At 39.4% G+C, this 19918-nt stretch overlaps 1 protein-coding gene across 2 annotated transcripts; it reads right to left on the reverse strand.

Annotated features, from left to right (window-relative positions):
* Positions 1–5627: 5627 nt before the first annotated feature.
* Positions 5628–19491, reverse strand: p2rx7 (purinergic receptor P2X, ligand-gated ion channel, 7). 2 transcript variants are annotated; one of them, XR_015719868.1, is made up of 14 exons: positions 18867–19491; positions 18142–18289; positions 17972–18043; positions 17760–17832; positions 16796–16892; positions 16186–16266; positions 15522–15657; positions 14872–15008; positions 14598–14688; positions 12205–12270; positions 11313–11423; positions 11104–11211; positions 7488–8450; positions 5628–7386 (listed from the first exon to the last, which is right to left on the reverse strand). XR_015719868.1 is itself a non-coding variant. In XM_087849447.1 (13 exons), the coding sequence occupies exons 1-13, from the start codon at positions 18986–18988 to the stop codon at positions 7944–7946; spliced, it is 1749 nt and encodes a 582-aa protein (XP_087705573.1). In that variant the 5' UTR covers positions 18989–19491; the 3' UTR covers positions 5628–7943. The 2 variants fall into 2 exon arrangements, 1 of the variants encoding a protein (XP_087705573.1); XM_087849447.1 differs by having other exon boundaries at positions 5628–8450.
* Between the last annotated feature and the right edge of the window lie 427 nt (positions 19492–19918).

The following is a 19918-nucleotide window of genomic DNA, read 5'->3' on the forward strand; positions in this document are numbered from 1 at the left end:
TTAAAGGTCCGTCCGTATTTAATGAAGTCCCGCGTGACACCTGCGTCATAGACGCTGGCCCCTATATGAACTTTAACCTTTGGCAGGAAATACTCCCACAAAAGTTGAAACACGTCAAAAATACGTAGAAAAATAACATAATCTAAAGGTACATATGAAAAAGTGGATTTTTTTCCTTTTCTTTTCTTTTCTTACTTATTTTGCATTAAAAAAAAATCAAATAGCTGTGAGTTATCAAAGTGGTTAATCACCTAATCATTTCAGTTTAATATTTTATCATTTCTTCAATTTTTTGTTTCTTTTTGTGTTTTTAAAGGTGTGATTGGGTAGTATTTTTATAAGTAGTATTTTTTTTTTTAAAGTGTTATTAGTTGAAGAATGAAGGCGTACATAATTTTAAAAGTCTACGTATATTAAAGGAAGTTTTAAATTGCATTAATACATTTAGCATCTTTACATTACATCCACAGATCAGAGTAATCCTTTTTTATCTACTAATGAACCTTCATCCACTTAGTTTTAGCCTTTCCTTCTTTCTTTAAACCAATTTTCTGAGTGTTTAGAGCTTTTGGTTCACATTAGATTACTTGTACAAACACTGACTTTGTTATTTTAAATGTTGGCATGTTTTCATCCACCATTGCAGTAGTTTGTATATCACAGAAAGTAGAAGGAGAATAATAGAAAAATGGTATTTCCTGCAACCTTGAGCCCTTCACTTAGCTGACTGTTTAAGTCAGGCTGAAAATACAATGACAGTTTATATAAAACATTTAAACACAAACCTAAAAAAGGAGGTTTTAATGTAAAATCACATTGTACAAAAAAAGCATGTGGATGTTTGAGTGCAGGAGGAAAAAAGAAATGATATTTAGACTGAATGTAATCATTTTCTCACAGGTTACATTTTAATATTTGGGTCCCACAGGTCACTAATAAAATGTTGCATTAAATATTTACCTTTGACTTCTTTTTATATAAAGTCAACAAGTACAAGACATTTTTGTTCTTATGAATATGCTGTTATATAACTGAGAAGAATCTGTTTTTCTTATTCTTATTGTTTCTAAAAACCTAAACACCATCTTACTCCATGAACAAAATCAGGATCTTCCAAGAATGATGAGGCTATTATCCAGAGAACTGACTGGTCAGGTGCTGGTTTGTCACCTCTTGATCTCTTATCTCGACCTAACCTTCTCCGGATCATGTTAGGCCACCTTCATAAAAAACCCAGAGTTAAATCTCAGGTAAACTCTGAGGTTTTTACTCTGTAAGCAAAGCTAGAAAGGAGCAATAGTTCACACTTACTGGACCTTTACGTTATAGTTCATCATCATGTTTTATGCCCTAGTTATTCATTCAAATGTATTAAATCCAGCTGATATATGTTATTTTAGAGTACTGATAAATTAGACTGAGTCATAACGTTTTTTTGCAGAAACTCCACAGGGGCATCTCCAGTTTCACGCAAAATGTACGTTTTTACATTCATAAAAAGTGGAGTAAAAACAACATTTTTAACAAATGTTTCTCCCCAGGATACTGATATAATGCCTTAAGGTTTTAATGTGTGTTGGCTTTGGAATATGAGTACAGTACTGTATTGCTGACCACGTGTGATTTTATTGGCGGACAAATTGCTGATGAAAGTAAATCAGCTTGTTATTTGGCCATTAATTTTATTATCAGAGTTACATTTAATGGTTTAATTTAATTTATTATGAGCCTGAGGGGATTGTGAGGACATGCCAGACTGGGATAGAAAGGATGATGAGCCAGAAACAAACAAATAACTGAAGAATCATAAAATGCAGCATTAGTGCTTTACAATAACGACCCGAACCTGAAGCAACATCAAACCTTTGAAATTCAGGGTGCTGTGATGAGGCGCTGCAGGCTTTGAATCTGCCTCAGACCTGTTCCTGTGAGCTGGAGGACCTGAGGTGAACCAAGGCAGGAATGGGAATCCATTCAAACTCCACACAGAAAGGCTGGAGCTAGCTTTTTAATATGCATGTTTTTGTATCAAAACAACAAATAAAGATGAATCTTTTGACATAAGTGTAACACGTGTTTGTTCATTTTTAATTTTCATGTCAATCATCTCTATATCCTGACCTCTTAGGGGCCAAACATGGCTCACAGACTGTCAGGGGCTCAGTATAACCTACGATGGACATAATATTAACTACATCCAGATGTGCGTACACTCTTTTTAAAAAAAAATCACAGTACAGGGCAGCTGGAAATCATTGCTGTATTTTCCCAAGGATAATACAGCCTTTCCAATTTCTATAGAGACAGATAATCCAGTATGTAACATTTGCCTGAAGAATTCCACCTTATGACAAGTCAGTGAGTTCAAATATATAGGAACTACTGTGAGTAGAGATAGAAGAAAATGAAGATTTAGATTGCAATTGCAAAGAAAGCATTCGCTGACTTAGCAGAGACTTTATTCAATCGACAAATTTCTTTCTAGATGTCTGAATTATACCGATCATCACGTGCTGTATGAAAGAAGAGCATGGACAACAAACAAGAGAACTGCAGATACCATCCATGTATTATCGATATAATAAGAATATCACACTGAAATTCTACTTTTTTTACTCTTAGTTTGGTACATGAATACAGGCACACTCTCTTTGTGATTGACAGCCGAAAACGGGCTTAAAAGTGGTGTGGGCGGAGCTAAAACAGTTTGATTCAATAAGAAAAAGAAAGAAATTAGTTTATGTAGTTAATCATACAAAGCTAGTCTATCTGAAGTCTTTTAAGCCCCCATAAATGTGTTCAGTCCAGCAGAGACAATGCACGCTTTTAATGTTCATCCATTTACACGGTTAACTGTGCTTTGTCCATCGTCCATCCATTTGTAAATTCATCCATTCATCCGTCCAGCTGCCCACACTGTGAATCAGATCATCCTTCCAAAATGGCCTTAAATCCACCCACATACACTCCACATGCCTCCACCCACAATCTGCATATTAACACTATTAGCATAATTAGAAAACAGTAAATAATTATTTCTATTTAGCTCTACAGGCTGTCAGTAAACACACTGCCTGATGTGGACATAATGAAAACGCGCATTCTTAAAATATATTTCTTCAGGAGGAATGTAGGTTAATCGAATTATCTTGAAACCAAAGAGTGATTCCTCATGCCAGGCCTGTTTCAAAATAAAGTTAAAAAGACACATGCTAACAGATTAGCCACCTTTGGCTCCTGCATCCTCCCGAGGCTAGAGCAAACAAAAGTAGGGGGTCAATGGATGAGTAATGGGAGGGAAAAGGGATATCTGCTACTGAGACCAGTCATGGAGGCTATTTCAGGCCAGGGCCTGTTTAACAAAGAGTCCTTATTCAGTTCAAAAAGGCCATTTATAAAAACAATGGTCAAGGTCTGGAGCCAGACTCTGGAGAGTGAAGGACTGAAAGTGCTTGTATATATCAAATAAGCCACCTGAAGAATGGCAGCGGTACAAACAGCTAATATTACTCCAGCTATTATTGTCCTGGATCGGACAGAGGAAGTTAGGGTTGTGTAAAAGATGACGGCAGAGCTATATTTTTAAACTAAAGTGGATTTTTGCGAGAAAAAAAAAAATATGGGAGGAAAAATCAAAAGCTGGAGCTTCAACAAAAGCCATCATCCAACAACCAGCTGCAGATCTGATCCTATTCATAACCTTTACCATTAGTTTTTGAGCTACTTGCAGTCAGACTGGGTGTTTTATGCTACTGAAAAAATACTATTAGTACAAATTTGATGAAATTAGAAATGAAGACGTGGCATTGAGATCCCAAATGTTAGCACATACCAACTTAACTTATTATCACATTGTCAAGGACCTTCACTGCTCATTTTCTGGATAAAAAAAATGTCTGCTTGATTACAAGCTGAATAATCAATGATTTTTCCATCACTGTTGCACATCTCAGGGTGTGATATTAGGCCATTTTGTCAGGGAGGATTCATATGTAGTTGTTGTTTCAGACTTTACTGTGTGCATGCTGGGCACAATGTTTATAGAGACAACAGCCAGTGAGCCTGAGCAGCAGGCAGGTTATCTTAGAGAAATGAGACATGTGCAAAACCACCACCCACTGACCAATAAATCATCTGGATAAAAGTGGTTCAAGTGTCGTCATTCCTAGAAGATCCCTCTGATGTCAATGCACAGACAATAAGAGCAGATTTAATTTCAAGAGACCATCTAAATCCTTTGGTTTAGATTCTTAGGGGAAATTATTCCTTCCAGTTTTTCCCTCCAATACATTTTATTTATAGATATATTTAGCGTTTCTATGAGATGCATGGAGATGTAGTCCTTAAGTAGGGCACCTATGTCAGCTCATAGTCAATGAAAAAACAAAGAGTTGATTCATCGTCAGCTTCTTGCAACCAGTAATCATGACTGATGATGTTAGGGGTGAAGCCAGATAGGGAACATATTTCCTGGATATGTTGGACTTGTTTCAGAGGACAAGCCCCAGAGAATAGTTTGCATTGGAAATTTTCACTTTTCTGCTGGTTTGGATCTTTCTAAAAAACTGTCAAGGCAGCATTTGTTCATACCAGCTGTATTTGTCCATGTTAGGAAGGCTTGTCTTCAATGCACAGGAACAAATACCATCCAATTGTTCTTTTCTGTTTCTAAATAATAATTGCACTCTCCTTGGAGTCCCAGGGCTGAAGAGGCTCACCTGTGTTCATATAAATAGGTGCAGGGACAGCAGCTGGGTTTCTCCGGCATTGCCAGCAGCCTTTTGCTTACACTGCTTTTTGCAGTTTTGACTGCAGTCCTGTTTTTACACTCAGTTTTATTAGTTTGGTTTATTAACATACCTGCTGAAACCTGTATAAGACAGCACATTTTATGGTTGGTTTAAACCATTTCTCCCCTTTCTCTCCTTTGCTGAAGCTACAATCTCACATTAACATGGCTCCATAGTGTATTAGTTTACCCAATAAGCTTCCCAGTTTGAGCCCAGAAGGAGAGATCTATCCCTGGTAGGGTTATGTCCAGAAGGGCATTGTTGGGTGTAAAAAACATCCATCCATCCATCCATCTTCATCCGCTTTATCCGGGGCCGGGTCGCGGGGGCAGCAGCCTAAGCAAAAAAAAAGACAAATCTACCAAATCTTGTGGATCACACTGCTGCAGTGACCCATGGTGAATATGTGAGGAGGTGAAACAAGTTTCTTTCTTTTTCTCCTTTCATAAACCTTCCCTCCTAAAACTTTTTTTAAAGTGCAGCAAGGTTTTGTAGCATGTCATATGCTGAGTTCCTTTGAGCCACAGATTTGGGGACTCCAACAGAAGAGCTGAAACTAAAGACAATTGGTCTTTTTTTGTGCCACGATTTCATAATACATCCTGAACTGCAGATAAGTGACATCTCTAGGACTTTACAGTCTTTCCTTACATTGTTCTGCAGGCACTGGTTATCAAAGGCAGCACCTAAATGAAGAACCAAAATATACCGTTACATCTGAAACTCTTGTTGCCGTGCCTGTGCCATTTCTAATTGGCTGATTATGAAAATTAAATAGAAGAATAGACTAAAAACTTACATGGAAAAAAAAGCAGTTCAGTGAGATCTTCTGTTTTATTAGAAATGTATAATATAAACATTAAAGTGCTTGCACCACTATCAACACATTCAGATGTGGCTCTGTAAAATTATGGCGTGTCATTTCTCATAAAGCGGGATTACGGCTGATGTATGACCACCTTCTTCTGCTATCACCCCAAAACCGTGTCACCGTATAACAAATTAAGCGTCTTATCTTTGTGTGAAGATGTATGTACTTATTTTGGACTGTTAGAGGTGTTTTCTCTTTTCCAAGCCAGAGCAGCTGCTCCAACTTTTTTAAGCCAACTCTTGTGTGTGTTCTGCGAAACTGCTGATTTCAACACAGTTTTTACACCAATCAAACAGCTCTTCCCATTTATCATCTACTGCAAACAAATAAACAGGCTGAACAAGGGAAGACGGAAAAGATAGCGATCAAAGATAAAACAGCAACGGTTTAAAGAAATAGCTTCGTTCTGATTTTAGCGAAAACTAAAATCAGATGAGTGAGTCTACACTAATGTCTTGGTACTGAAATTGAACAGTTTGGGGGTTAAAAAGCTCATTTGTTGGCTGAGATTAGGCGACAGGACTGAAACCACTTTACAGCAAATACACAGCCAGCAGCTGATTCACTTAGCACCTCATTAAAGGCGTGAATACAGGAAAGAGACAGTTTGACTCCCTTCAGATGTGACAAGAATCAGCAGATTGAACCTTCGAAGTTCAATATGTCACAATCTGTTAGTATAAACAACAATTCACTCTGTATGTACAGGGCCCAAGAATGTGAAGGTTTGGAAGGACATAGCAAGCAAAACATGCAAAAGTGACGGCACTATCAAAAAGAAAATGCCAGATATTTTAATCAACATAAAAGCACCAGTACAAAATCTTGTAACGGTCATACCATATATTAAAGATGGATGTGAGCGTTGTGACATCACCCTGAAGGCTCAATAGCTGCTACCATGCTTTTTAATCTTTTAAGTGACCAGTGGCATCCAAATTGTAACATTTTAAAGGGAAGTCCAGCTTTGGTGAAGAAGTGCCAGATGTGTAAAGTTTCATGTACAGCATTCACTGACCTTAGATAGATAAGGATAAGATGTGTTGCTGTCAAAACTAAATTATCAAGATGATGTATTAAAACAAACACACATAGACACATACACATTAAAAAAGGGTGAAGAAGATGTGAAAAAGCTGGAGTCCCCAAAGTCCTGAAAATAGCAGGTTTGGTAGCAGAATAATGCCAAGTTTAAGATAATAAAAAGCACTTTCAGTCACCAAAACTAGAGAACAGACCCCTTAAACATGCTGTTAGTACAGTTAACCACAAGCCACGATAATTACCCATTCAACATATTCAATAAGAATCACCAGTTCAAATCCATCACTATCTGACTAGTATGGCATCAAGTACCTAGATGTAGAAAAGCATGCTTGTGTGAACGGGTGTGAATGAGGCATGTTGTTTAAAGCACTTTAAATTCTCCAGTAGGGAAGAAAAGTCCAGTCCAAAAGAACCAGTCCAGTCCAAATCACATAAAAGGCACCAACAACACAAAAATAGTCAAGTGTTCCATTTTTGTGACATGAATTTGCTTAGTGAAGCCCAGCAGACTGCCTATATGGGCGCACCTGTCAGTAACAGTGTCCATTCCATTAATAACACCAACTGTAAGCTTGATAAAAGTTAAACTGGTCAGTTATATAAAAATGTACCTTCTGTGCAGTTGACCGTTTCTTTACATGCAGAATGAAATCAGGAGTACAGAGTGAAATGGCAATACTGAAAAACATAAACACAATAACTTTCCATTAACCCAAAAAACAGCTGTTGTTTTTAGTCTCATCTGTGTACAAATGAAATTACACACTCAGGCTCCCCACCTTACTGCAGTTAGTGAACCTTAGTGGAGATAGGAGAAATATGTCAAATCTACTCAGGGTTGTTTCTCTCCCATCCTGGAACAAAACTCTCCATCTTTCCATATAATTTGATGAATGTGAACACATTCCTGGCAGGAGAAAATCTTTGTCTGAGCCCGATTAGAGTTAAACCTGCCCTATAAAGGCAAAAAGCAGCATAAAGAGAGTGAATGTAAGAAAAATGGCAGCCAAGCAGCCAAACGACTTGACAGATTTGAGAAAATGCAGTAATTTATTGACTTAGTGAAGTTTTTCTTCACCGAACACAAGCTGACAAACTGATTAAGTTTCATTTTCCGGACAAATGAGTAAAGTTGTTGCATTTTTGTTTTGCTTTGTAAGGCAGACGGTACATGAACATTGTTAGTAGGTCAGTTAGTGAGGGCTTCCCTGCTCTGTAAATTGAAAACACTCCTTTCATAGTTCTCCGTTTTCACAGGCTTGCATGGAAGTCATGTTTACAGGTCTGAAACCACTGTACTGTCCATCTGGGCTCGGGTACTCCCTCCTGATTCTCCACACGCAGCAGCTAGGGATGGCAGGATGGGTGTCATTGGGTGGGACCCCAAACCGCCAGCTGATGTACTCTCTGTAGGCACAGTGACGCAGGGTGGCAGTCTGAAGCTTTTTCACTGAAAGAGACAGGGGATCCTGGTACAGGAGCACTGCCTCCAGCAGGGAGCGCCGCAGCACCAGCTGCCCAAACAGAGGAGACGAGGTGATGCAGGTGCCCTCGGTGCGCCTGCAGCACAACTCCTCCTCTGGGAGGGAGGAAGGAGCACAGGAGTCACACATACACCAGGCTGGACGATGGGGTTTGGCATTTGGATCGGTTTTCTTGCCAAGGGAAGGCTGAACATCATCATTGGTGTCATCACTTGGCTGTAGGAGGCAGAGAATGGCTCTCAAGTGTCCTGGATCCTCCTGCAGAGATGAGAGCATCATTTTTAAAATCTGTCTCTGCAGCGAGAAATAACGAGAAATAATGTTGCATGACATCACACACAAAAAATACACAATTAGGTTTTGTCATCATAGGTTTGTTTGTTTTGTTTTTTTTAAATTGTGCTTATTCCAGTCCCTCAAAAAGGACCGATTTGCCTTAGGAGATAGTACCAAGTTCCTGGGATCACTTGGATGCGTAAACCCCTAAAACACAATAAGGTAGCGATTCATGGAGAACTCTGGATGCCTCAAATAAGAAGAATTCTTGGAATGTCCAAGTGAGAGAACTTGAGGCCGACCCAGGACACGTGAGAGGGATTGTGTCTCTCAGCTGGCATGCAAGCATGTCTCCCAACAGAAGAACTGGTGAAGGAGGAGGTCAGGGTATCTCTGCGGATGGATGGATGGATGGAACTTCTTTTTGATGAAGATGCTCAAAACTTTCCCTATATTTACATCATGTGTCTATCAGATATAATTATATAAATTCACAGTAGAATTTTCAGAGGTAGGGTATGAACTAGGGCTGCCACAAACGATTATTCTGATAGTCGACTAGTCACCGATCATGCATCCATTGGACATACAGCGTACAGCTTATTCCACCAGCAGCATCTGCTCTTATATAACTATCATTAGCTTACAGCTTTAAGTGCTTAAGGTATGTGCTAACTAAACACAAAGACAAGATGATAGTTTATTAAATTTTAATGAAATTTGCAGATTGTTTCGGTGGAGTTCAATAAACTCAGCCGTCTGCTCCTTGCTATCTAAAATATAACAGGACACCAGAGTAAATTCTCCAGCATCTCACACTTCTGATAATCAGCTGTCTGCTTGATGTTTATTCAGCTGTGTAAAAACTATAACTTTAATCTCAGCCAAACTGATTTACTCAGGAACAAATAAAATACTGAAAAAAGCCAAACAATAACATTTTTAAGTTATCTAAGTGACTTATGTATCACGTTTAACCTGAGTAGCGAAAGACCACGGTGGGTTTGAAAACGATTTCTCAGCGGCTCTAGTGAGCCTTGCTCCCGGCTAGCTAACGAGCTAGTGGGTAACAGACTTCTCCGAAAACGTCGGAGAGCTTTTGAAAATATGTGGTGTCTTGATAAACTGAGCAGATATTTGAGGTTTACACAGCTACATTCTCGCCTGAAAATATGTTAAACGTTTATTTTGTGACCCAGAAAGAATAATAAGAGTAGCATTAAAACTAACTAGCTGCCGCCATTGCTGGAAACGGAGCTGGGCTGCGCTATGAATTCTGGGACAGTTTCTTCTTCTTCGGGGTTTAACGGCAGCTGGCATCCTTGTACATGCAGTGCTGCCATCTTCTGTTTCAGTCCGTTATTACACTCTTAAATCCTACTACTTATTCCTGTGTCTTTTGTGATCTTACAAAGCTTCAAACGACGCGTCGACTATTAAATTAGTCGTTGACGATTTTGAATTACGACCTCTTTGTGTTTTGGGAGTAGAAAAGACCTGCTGTGAGAGAAGAATTATGTGCTACAGGTGAGCACAGATATTATTCTCATCTCGCTGCCATTTATAATCTGGGTTTGCTCACATGGTGTTCAAAGGAGCTTGCAAAGAAAAGCGTCTGGACTTCTTTAAGTTACTTGAAGACGTTTCACCTCTCATCCGAGAGGCTTCTTCAGTTCTAAGGTCAAATGGTGGAGAGTCCCAGATATAACCCTAGTGGGAGTGTCCCCCCACAGAGGGACAAAAGGACCCCCTGATGATCCTCTAATCGCCTGAGCCAAGGTGTGGAACTGGGTGTGGGTCCCAATCAGCCAGAGTTTCGGGTGAGTTCATTGTGAAACCTGGCCCCACCTTATCATGCGAATTCCTGAGGTCAGATGGACCAGGGTGTGAGTGGGCGTTAAGGCGTCTGGGAAGGGATCTCAAAACTGGATTATAGATGGCAGAGAGTTGGTGTCGTAAACCACCGCCTCTGTTCAAAGATGGTCACTCACAGTGGACATAGATGCTTCTTTCACTCCTCTTTCAAACCATCTGTCCTCTCTGTCCAAAATGTGAACATTGGCATCCTCGAAAGAGTGTCCTTTATCCTTAAGATGCAGATGGACAGCTAGCTGTCCATATGCCATCTATAATCCAGTTTTGAGATCCCTTCCCAGACGCCTTAACGCCCACTCACACCCTGGTCCATCTGACCTCAGGAGTTCGCATGATAAGGTGGGGCCAGGTTTCACAATAAACTCACCCGAAACTCTGGCTGATTGGGACCCACACCCAGTTCCACACCTTGGCTCAGGCGATTAGAGGATCATCAGGGGGTCCTTTTGTCCCTCTGTGGGGGGACACTCCCACTAGGGTTATATCTGGGACTCTCCACCATTTGACCTTAGAACTGAAGAAGCCTCTCGGATGAGAGGTGAAACGTCTTCAAGTAACTTAAAGAAGTCCAGACGCTTTTCTTTGCAAGCTCCTTTGACTACGATGACCTGGATGACTGAGAACCTTCACAGACACTCACATGGTGTATTTAAAAGCAGTAAAAGTAGGGTTGTATGTGCAGGCTACTATCAAGCATCTTTTTTTGTACATTTTCCTCATTTACACTTTGATTTCTGCACTCTGTGCTCTGTAGGTTTACCTTACGTGGCTGAACAGACATCGGTTTGATGACCTGTAAACTTTTCTTTTGTGAGCGTTTTACCAGTCGAAGGTTGTTCTCATCAATGTAGGAAACACAAAGGATGCACTGCAACACACGGTCACATGAAATAACATTAATGACATTATCTATTACATTTTTTGTCACTGGTTCAGAGCTGCAGTAAACACAAAATCAAATCAAAACACCTTCATCTTCTCTTGATCTCGGATTGATTCCACTTTCCTTTCAGAGTAGTTCTGACCGACCTCTGCAGAGTAACAGCTGGTTCCAATCAACCAGTCGATCAGGATGGTTGTCTGGACGGAAAGACAGACTTTCACATAAATAGAGATGAGGGACACTTTCCTTCAGTAAACGTGAACTTTACACTAAATACAATAAATTACATTAGACATATACAAAATACAATCAAGTTGTTTTAATCAAAATTAAGTCAAAAAGTTACAATTTGGACATAAAACCCACATTTATGACCAAACCTTTCTTGCCAAATTAAAAGGTTCACTTGCCATATGTAAACAAAACTAAAATTACTTAATTTCTTTTTTTCTTTTTTTTTTACTGTGGATATTTGAATTGTAAGCTTTTAACTTTTTGAAAATTTTATAAAATTTAATTAAAAATCTGTCAAAAGACAGTCAAAAGTTTTTAAATAAGTTCTTAAAATGTATTAAATAATAAGGTAACCATGACATTCAAATGACATCATCATGTAAAAATGTTATAAAACTATAATTAAGGTGAAAGTATACATACAAAAATGTTCCTAATGTTAAGTCTTACGTTAAAAAAACACTCTACACATGAAACTTATTTTGACTTTTTACTGTGAGTAATTAATACAATTTAAGAAGATTAAAATCATGTAAATTTTATGAAATCATGGATAACTTCTCGATTTTTTAATGGCATTAATTAGCTTCCTTTGATATTTATAGTTGCTCCCCTGCATCTGCAGAGAAGTTGAATATATTTTCCATGCGCTGCACTCCCACTCTGGACTTTAACACTGAGTCCCACTGTGCTCACTCCTGAAGGAGGATAAAAGCATGAATGGACATGTGTGTGGTCTCTCACCAGGGCGTAGTAGGACAGCGTTGAGCCGATGTAGATGATGAGTTGAATGAAGCTAAACTTTCCCGCCTGAAAAACAAATCACAACATTTTCCCCTTTACATTCTCCTCTCGCCAAAAATTTGGATATACTGACGCCAGAAATTCCCAAGAGCAAACGGGCAAGCACAAATTGAGTTACTGATAAAATACATCTTGTATGACTTGTCAGTAATTTTATTTCACTAACAAGATACATAACTTTTTCCCTTTCAACTGAAAAAAATAATAAAAATTTCACAGATACCGAGTCTAAAAATATTACCAATCACATAAATCTGATTTGTCTGATCTGATTACATTTTGCTTCTCTGTCCAACATCAGTTTGAATTTCCCAGTGTTAAACTTAGATTATTTCCTACAGCATCACACAATCAGTCCAATTTTAAGCATTTTTTAATCCAGATTCCAGCTGACTTGACATTTGCATAGTTTTAAATGGAGTCAAAGTTGCATAACAGGAGTAGGGAAGAAGTAAATACATAATTACATTAAAAAAGGGGGGGTGGGATGGCAAAGAAAGTAAAAGAGGAAAAAAAAAAGAGGTTATGAATGAGTTTTTCGAGAATAGTTTGAAAGAGTTTTTCAAAAAATAAGTCAGTCTTATGCAACCGATTTCTTTGAATCCAAAAATTGTTTGACATGCAAGGTCAAATGACCCAACTGTAATACATTATACAGTGAACTAATGGTTTGCAGAAAATCTGATCTCCTGGAAGTACATCTAAAAATGACCACAATCTCTTCACACAAGGCAACAAAATGACAGGAAGCAGGTTCTATTACAGCTGTGTGAAGTTCAGAATTCAGAACATATCAGAAATGACTGGCATGAAATAGAAAGGTTAACTATTAACATTTACATTTGTCAGTGATGTTGACTGTTTAAAGGAGCACCTCATTGCTGTGCATTGCCGTTATCGCCTTCTAAGTGGATTCACTGCTAAAAGAGGTAATAAAGGAAGCACTGACCAACAATCAGCTCTCAGATACTTCAGGGTCACTGAAGCCTTCCTGAGAAAAGTTCACTTTTCAGCCACAGTCCTGGAACTTTTGTCTTAATGAGGGCTTTTTGATAAATTATTAAATAGGAGGAAAATATACGGTGGCCCTGAGAGGCCAAACGGAAAGCAACTTAAGAAACACCAGCAATAAGAAAAACGCTGCAAAAGCACACAAAACACAACGGAAATAGGAAAAACAGATTTCCAAAAGCACAAGGGAAGTGTTTCTGGGGAGACAATAACCCGACGGACCAGTTGCAGGAACCAAAATATGCTAAGAATTGCGCTGGGAGACACTTAAAAGAAGTGGAGGAAAGTGAGGAAAGAAAATATGAGAGGTAAGTGTGTTAGCCTAACTATTAGCCTAAAAATCCGTCATCAGTATTATATGAATCATGATAAAACACACCTACCATGTTTTGGGTTCCTGCAAATGGTCCGTCAGGTAATTGTCTCCCCAGAAACACTTTCCTTGTGTTTTTTCCTATTTCTGTTTTCTTTTTTCGTAGATCCATTGTCGTTTTTCCTTTTTTCCCCTATTTCCCCTATGTTTTGTGTACTTTTGCAGCGTTTTTCTTATTGCTGGTGTTTTGTTAAGTTGCAGTCTGTTTGGCCTCTCAGGGCCACTGTAAAAATATCATAAACTCACATTTTTCCCACTGGGAACCCATCAGCTAATCTAAAGCAAACATTTCCCAAATTAGCGTGCCAGTGTGGCTACAGTATGCAAGGCCTATAGCAGTGCAGTAGTTAAAACTGCTGCCTCGCAGGAAGCAGGTTGCTGGTTCAAACATCCTGGTTGGCTTGGGCATTTCTGTGTGGAGGTGTGTACAGTTTGCATGTTCTCCCTGTGCCTGCGTGGGTTTCCTCCCACAGTCCACAGGCATGCATGCTCGATTAACTGGTGGTGCTAAATTGGCTGTAGGTGTCAGGTAGTTGTGTTTTAGGTGAATACTGTGAGTGTTTTGTTCTAATATGATTTGTAATCTGAAGTTCTTTGACATTACCATGATTGACATCATGGTTTGGGTTTTTTTTATGGTTTCTTGCTCATTTAATGTGAGTCATGCTAATATGCAGTAAAAAAAAAAAAAAAAAGAAGAAAGAAACAGCAGCAGGATCAGATTGTTTTGGGAGAAATCAATCATCTCACGGGGGGGGGTTAATTAAACTATTCTGAAAACATGACAACAAAAGAGAAATTTTCAGTTTTGTTGTGGTGTCTTATATTAATATTGTATTTTTTTACTCCTCTGGGCCACAGTAGTACATTGTTAGATCGATTCAATGGATCAATACTGTGATTTTCTAAGGGACGTAGGGACAAAACAATGAAGAAATAAAAACCTCACCTGTCCGAATACCATGACATCAAATCTGATCCCAAATGCTTTGTAGAGTGTTCGCTCCTCCACTCCATTCACAGTGTTGTACTTTGCAAACCTGGTGAAAAAACACAGGATGTGACAGATACAATAACTTTGAAGGGCTGACGTAAATATGAAAGCAAGAGGAGGTTTGTCACCGCTTGTGTATAGCTTTAATTGTTTTCATTGTTCCTTTAGTGACTCTTGACTGTCCACTGCACACAGAGCACGATGGAGGTGACCTTTGACCCGCGCTCACCTGAAGTTGAGGCCTGGATAGAGCGTCCTGTTGCTCTCTTTTTCATCTAGTCGCTTGAAAGAGTATCTGGGAAGGCAGCGCTGCATGAGCCTGTCGAGGTTGCAGTCCCATTTGATCAGGATGCCGATGACGCCTCCCTGTGGTCAAAAGCGGGACTACAAAAGCTCAACATTTACAGAGGAAAACCCAGAACTGATTTTTTACATCAGTTCATGAGTCATAATTTAGAGTTTTTATTGTTTACTGTGCTTGTGTAATAAGGTATATTTTTCCCAACATATTAAACTTCAAACCTTCAAATAAGAGTATTTCTACTTATGTCTGAGAAAGAAAGAAAAAGCAGGACAATAGCGGCAATTAAAACAAAGTGCACCCTGAAAACATAAACATAAAAAAAATTAAACTATTTCTTTATTTTTATGTCCACACACAGTTTGTTGTGGCAACGCTTCCTTTTTTTTTTTTTTTGCCCATCAGCGGTTTTTCATTTCTATTTGAGGACAGAAATGGCTCACAAAGAGGAAGGAGTGTTGATGTCCATTTTACTGACTTTAAAGTTAAAATCTCAGGATGGAGAAATATTGTGGTACCAAACCACTTGGGGATGAATTCTGCTTTCACCTGAGAGACCCGTGAACACATTAACTCACCTCCACTGACATCTCAGAGAACTTTTCCCCGGCCTCTCGGACGATGTCTCCCAGTCTGAAGATGGGGCACAGGGAGTCGTTTCCTCGGTGGCAGTTCCTCAGGTAGGCGTCGTTCATCTCTGGGAGGATGTTCCTTCTGTAAAAGAAAGTTTCAGTTCCCTGGTAATGAAGAGGGTCTTTCTGAATGTTTTTTTTATGCCAAATGCAAAATATTAGCATCATTAAACACAATGTGCAGTTGCAGCAACCCAGCAACAAGGAGCAAGGGTAACACAGCAGCATAGGGGTTTCTGTATGTATTTGTGCAAACAGATTTGCAAATGCATGGACTGCTGAACAGTTTTGCTCCTGCACAACAGCACAGTAAACCTGAAATGAAACAACTGTGATCCAATTTAAGTGATATAACATCACTGTTTTCATTGAAGATAAAGATCTGCAAGATGAACTGTAAAAAAAAAATCTCCTTAGCATTAAAAAGAAACTATCACAATGATCCAGCTCCAAGAATTAAAAACTACAAACTGCTGATGCAAAAAAAAAAAAGACCCTGAAAGAAAAACAAACTCATTGAAAAAAATACAAAATCTCTGCATTTCTTAACTGAAGCAGCTGAAGGGGAGAAACTGAATCTGCTGTATCCGCAGGCACAGAGCAGTCTCACCTGATGTAGTTGAAAGCTGGGAACCGGATGTTGTTTTTGACGAGGACAGTGAAGTTCTCAGCTGCTGCCAGCAGAGCAGGTCTGCGTCACATGAAGCGATCATTATTAGCCAAAACGCTTTTGAGAGCAAACTAGGCCAATTAAAAACTGCTGGGAAGTCCTGTCAGATTCATAAAAATGTTCTTGCTCTGTATAATCCATAGATGTTAATGTTTATATGAGTGATAAACGTATGACTCTAGTATTCGAAGATTGTGTGGTGGTTTAAACTTGGTTTCTACTTATTGGAGGGGGTGTGATGGCATGTATTAGTATGTTTTTCTCCTGCTTTACAGTCCAAGCTTTTGCAGAGGACTACTTGTATGATGTATCTTCCAGCTGTTATCATAACAGAGCCAAAGAGGGCGTGGAAAGAAGGGAACAAATCATGGAAGAATAACAGCTGTGTGTCTTGCTCCTGATTGAGTTGGTATAACCATTGCACAGTCTACATGCATCTAACTAGATGTTGTACCCATGTTTTTTAGATCGAGCTCACGTGATGTGGCTGTCGGTGAACTTCAAAGACTTCTGAAATGTCACATTGTGTAGACAAATTCGTTTCTCTTACCTTGGAGGAGTGGATCTGGTTTCGATCGGACACCACGCAGAAACTTCACAGGTTTTCTTCGATAAATCAAACTTCACACACGATCCCGTTTGAATCCCTGCAAAAGGGAAGCAGTCAGAACTACAACCATCTGAGCTGCAAACCAGAAATGATTAATTCCTCTAATTTCTGTGGACACAGGACGTCACTCTCATTTTGGGAACAGCACAGGGATCCAGTGGTTAGCAGAGTCACGTCACAGTGGGGCCTTTCTGTGTGGAGTTCTCCTTTCACATTGGGCCTGTGTGGGTTTCTCCCAGCTTCCTCCCACACGAAGATATGCATGTTAGATATGCATGTTAGGCCGTGGATGTGAGTTGTAATGTGGGAAGTAACCATTATATAATATAAACAGATGGTTAAAGGTGCTTTGTAGCCTAAAACACTTTGAGTGGTCAGTATAAAATGAAACATACAATATTTTTAATGCTGTGTTTTTATGTTTTGTTACTCTTGATTGTCTCACAGTTTCAGTAAAATGGTTTAGCTGCTCTACTTGTTGTGTATGAACCAGCTGAAGTTAAAAATTAATATAATGTGAAAAAAGTGCTTCTGAACACAACTTTAAGAGAAAATACAGATGTTTCTTTATTTTTACATTTCTAATCTTTATAGAAAATCTATTTAAACTGACACCAACAACGTGTCAGTTTATCTTTTAATACTTAATGATGTCTTTATTCTTAGCTTCAAGCTCAAAAACTGCAGTTCCCGTATCACTGGTGGAGGTTGACCCCAAAAGTGAGTGAATCTCCATAGACTCTCATGTTAAAATGCCCAATTTCAAAGTAGAAACAAACATGTTTAAGGTGAACTGGACTCCTTCTTGTTTGCTGCCCTTCTAGCAGCTAAAAAACCTGCAGTCTGTTGGCTCAGTTTTTAGCCCTGGACATGAAACAAGGTGTACTGAAAGAAGTCACTGTACCGTGTTTCTGCTGGTCCCAGGCTCCTTTCTCACAGTCCTTATCAGTGTGACAGAATCTGCCTTTGAGAGGAACCTGAGAAATAGACAGAAAATTGGAGTTCCTCTTATTAATGACATCTTCTATTTACTGTAGTCTTTGTTAGCAATATGTGATCTCATTAAAACAAGATGAACACAGATAATAATAAAAAATATAAATGTTGAAAAAGCACCTGCGCACATTTCCCCTGCTTCTGATTCTTTGTCACAATGACGTTGGTCACCACAAAGAAGGTGTTCTTCCCCTACAAAGATTTTAAAATAAATAGATAAAGGAATTTTTATTGTTAACAACCACAAAAAAAACCTTCACAGCTCAGCACCCAGAGGATCAGGCTCCCACCTTCCAAGGCCCGCTGTAGTCCACCTCATCCCAGACCATGTTCCCGACCTCGGGCAGGGGCGCCTGAGCCACACCCTTTACCTTTGTGGTAACCGAGCTGACCACCAGGTCAAACTCCTGGTACTTCCTGTTCCATAGCATCATGATACTGCAAGATAGGAAATAAATGAAACATTTTAAATGATTAGAGCTTGGGGATTATGAGTCACATTGTCTGGTTTAGAGGATAAAGACTCAAAACTGAAGGAATACGTTCAAGTTGTAGATATTTACCGGACACTGATGGTCAGCTTTTTGTAGCTTAACCAGTTTTAGGTACAAAAAAAGCTGCAATTAGCTTTTATGGTGATTAATCAAAGGCCATTTTGACATCTTCTTGTCTAATAACAGAAAGGTCATGTTTTTCTGCAGCCGTCTCTGCTACTAGCTATGCATGTTTGGTGGGAAGCAACAGAAATGTTCCTTTTCCAAATGGAAATCAACCAAAATGAGTTAAAAACTTGCTGGATATGAAATTTGTTCCTCCACAAATTGAAGATAATTTTAAGGATCTCGCACTCAAACTGGAGTTCAGACTCCGTCACATATTCATAAACGACCACTCGTGTCTGTTTCTCCCTGCAGACGCTTTGAGCTTTAACGGGACTTGTGAAAGTGCAAAAGTGAGAAGTGCGAGCTGAGCCGCACTGTGCGTGCGTGGGCTCAGATATTTCACATCCACTCACCAGATGAAGAGCAGAATGGCTCCGTTCAGACTCCACTTGAGTGAGCCGAGCCGGACGCTCTGGATCCGGACCAGCTTGTTGGTTTCATACTGACACAGAGCGCGCAGCCTGCAGCACGGCATGGTGACGATGGAAAGGCGCTCCGGGCTGGATTTTTAGGACTTTTTGTCTGATTTCTGAGCGGAGGAGGAATCTCTGACTCATTTCTCAACTCCTCTTCCTGTGTGGATGGTCACATGGCCACACTTCTGCAGATGCACCATGCGCTCTCGCGGAGGGAATTAACCTGCAGCGCGTGTCATGATATCAGGATTTGTATGTCTAACAAATGTAAAAGGTAAGCTAGACATCCGAATTATTTTTCTCTGACGTTATTTAGTGTTCCAATATTAACGATAGCCCTTAATTTCATTTACTGGGAAAAGCTTCCTACGGTTCCCAGTCTCATTCCCCTCCTAGATAATTTGTTTAATCTGTTCTGCTGATTTTATTTGTGATGTTTAGTTGAAATGTTTCCTGTGATGAGGGATCATTAAGTCTGATATCGGCAGTGTTGGGAAGGTTACTTTTACAGAATACAGAATACATGCCCCAAAATGTATTCTGTAACGTATTCCGTTACGTTACTCAACGAGAGTAACGTATTCTGAATACTTTGGATTACTTAATATATTATCATGCTGTTTACAACTATGTGAATGTACTATTGCTGTGATTTATTACTGTTACTGAAGGTCCGCGGCTCCGAACCGTAGTAAAGGGACCTCTGGCTAATACGGTGGGTTCTGTGTGGGGCTCGTAGCTGAAAAATAGCTTTACTTTGTTGTCTGGGTCAACTTTGCTTGCAGGAGACAGCGAGAGGCGTTGAAAGGCTGCTCCAACAGAACTTATTGTTTTTGGAGGAAAACACGAACACGGTGTACAGTCGAGTCTTAATAGCTTACTTACAACTGGGCTCGTCAGGCTCTCTTCTTGGCTGCAGTGGTTATTATTATATTTACATGCTTCCAGCTCCCGTTTTTGCTCGATGACAGCTCGTACTTTTCCTTTAT

The sequence above is a fragment of the Neolamprologus brichardi genome, chromosome 12 (assembly GCF_056152115.1).
Source record: "Neolamprologus brichardi isolate AB-2024 chromosome 12, ASM5615211v1, whole genome shotgun sequence".
Lineage (NCBI taxonomy): Eukaryota > Metazoa > Chordata > Actinopteri > Cichliformes > Cichlidae > Neolamprologus > Neolamprologus brichardi.

What these genes read in the sequence shown, in the direction of transcription:
- p2rx7 (XM_087849447.1), bottom strand. Translation starts at nt 18,988, where the DNA reads ATGCCGTGCTGCAGGCTGCGCGCTCTGTGTCAGTATGAAACCAACAAG. An exon ending in GCCATTCTGCTCTTCATCTG is followed by an intron (nt 18,290 to 18,866) that starts GTGAGTGGATGT and finishes CCTATCTTGCAG; the next exon opens with TATCATGATGCTATGGAACA. An exon ending in CCAGCTTTCAACTACATCAG is followed by an intron (nt 15,658 to 16,185) that starts GTGAGACTGCTC and finishes TTTCTTTTACAG; the next exon opens with AAGGAACATCCTCCCAGAGA.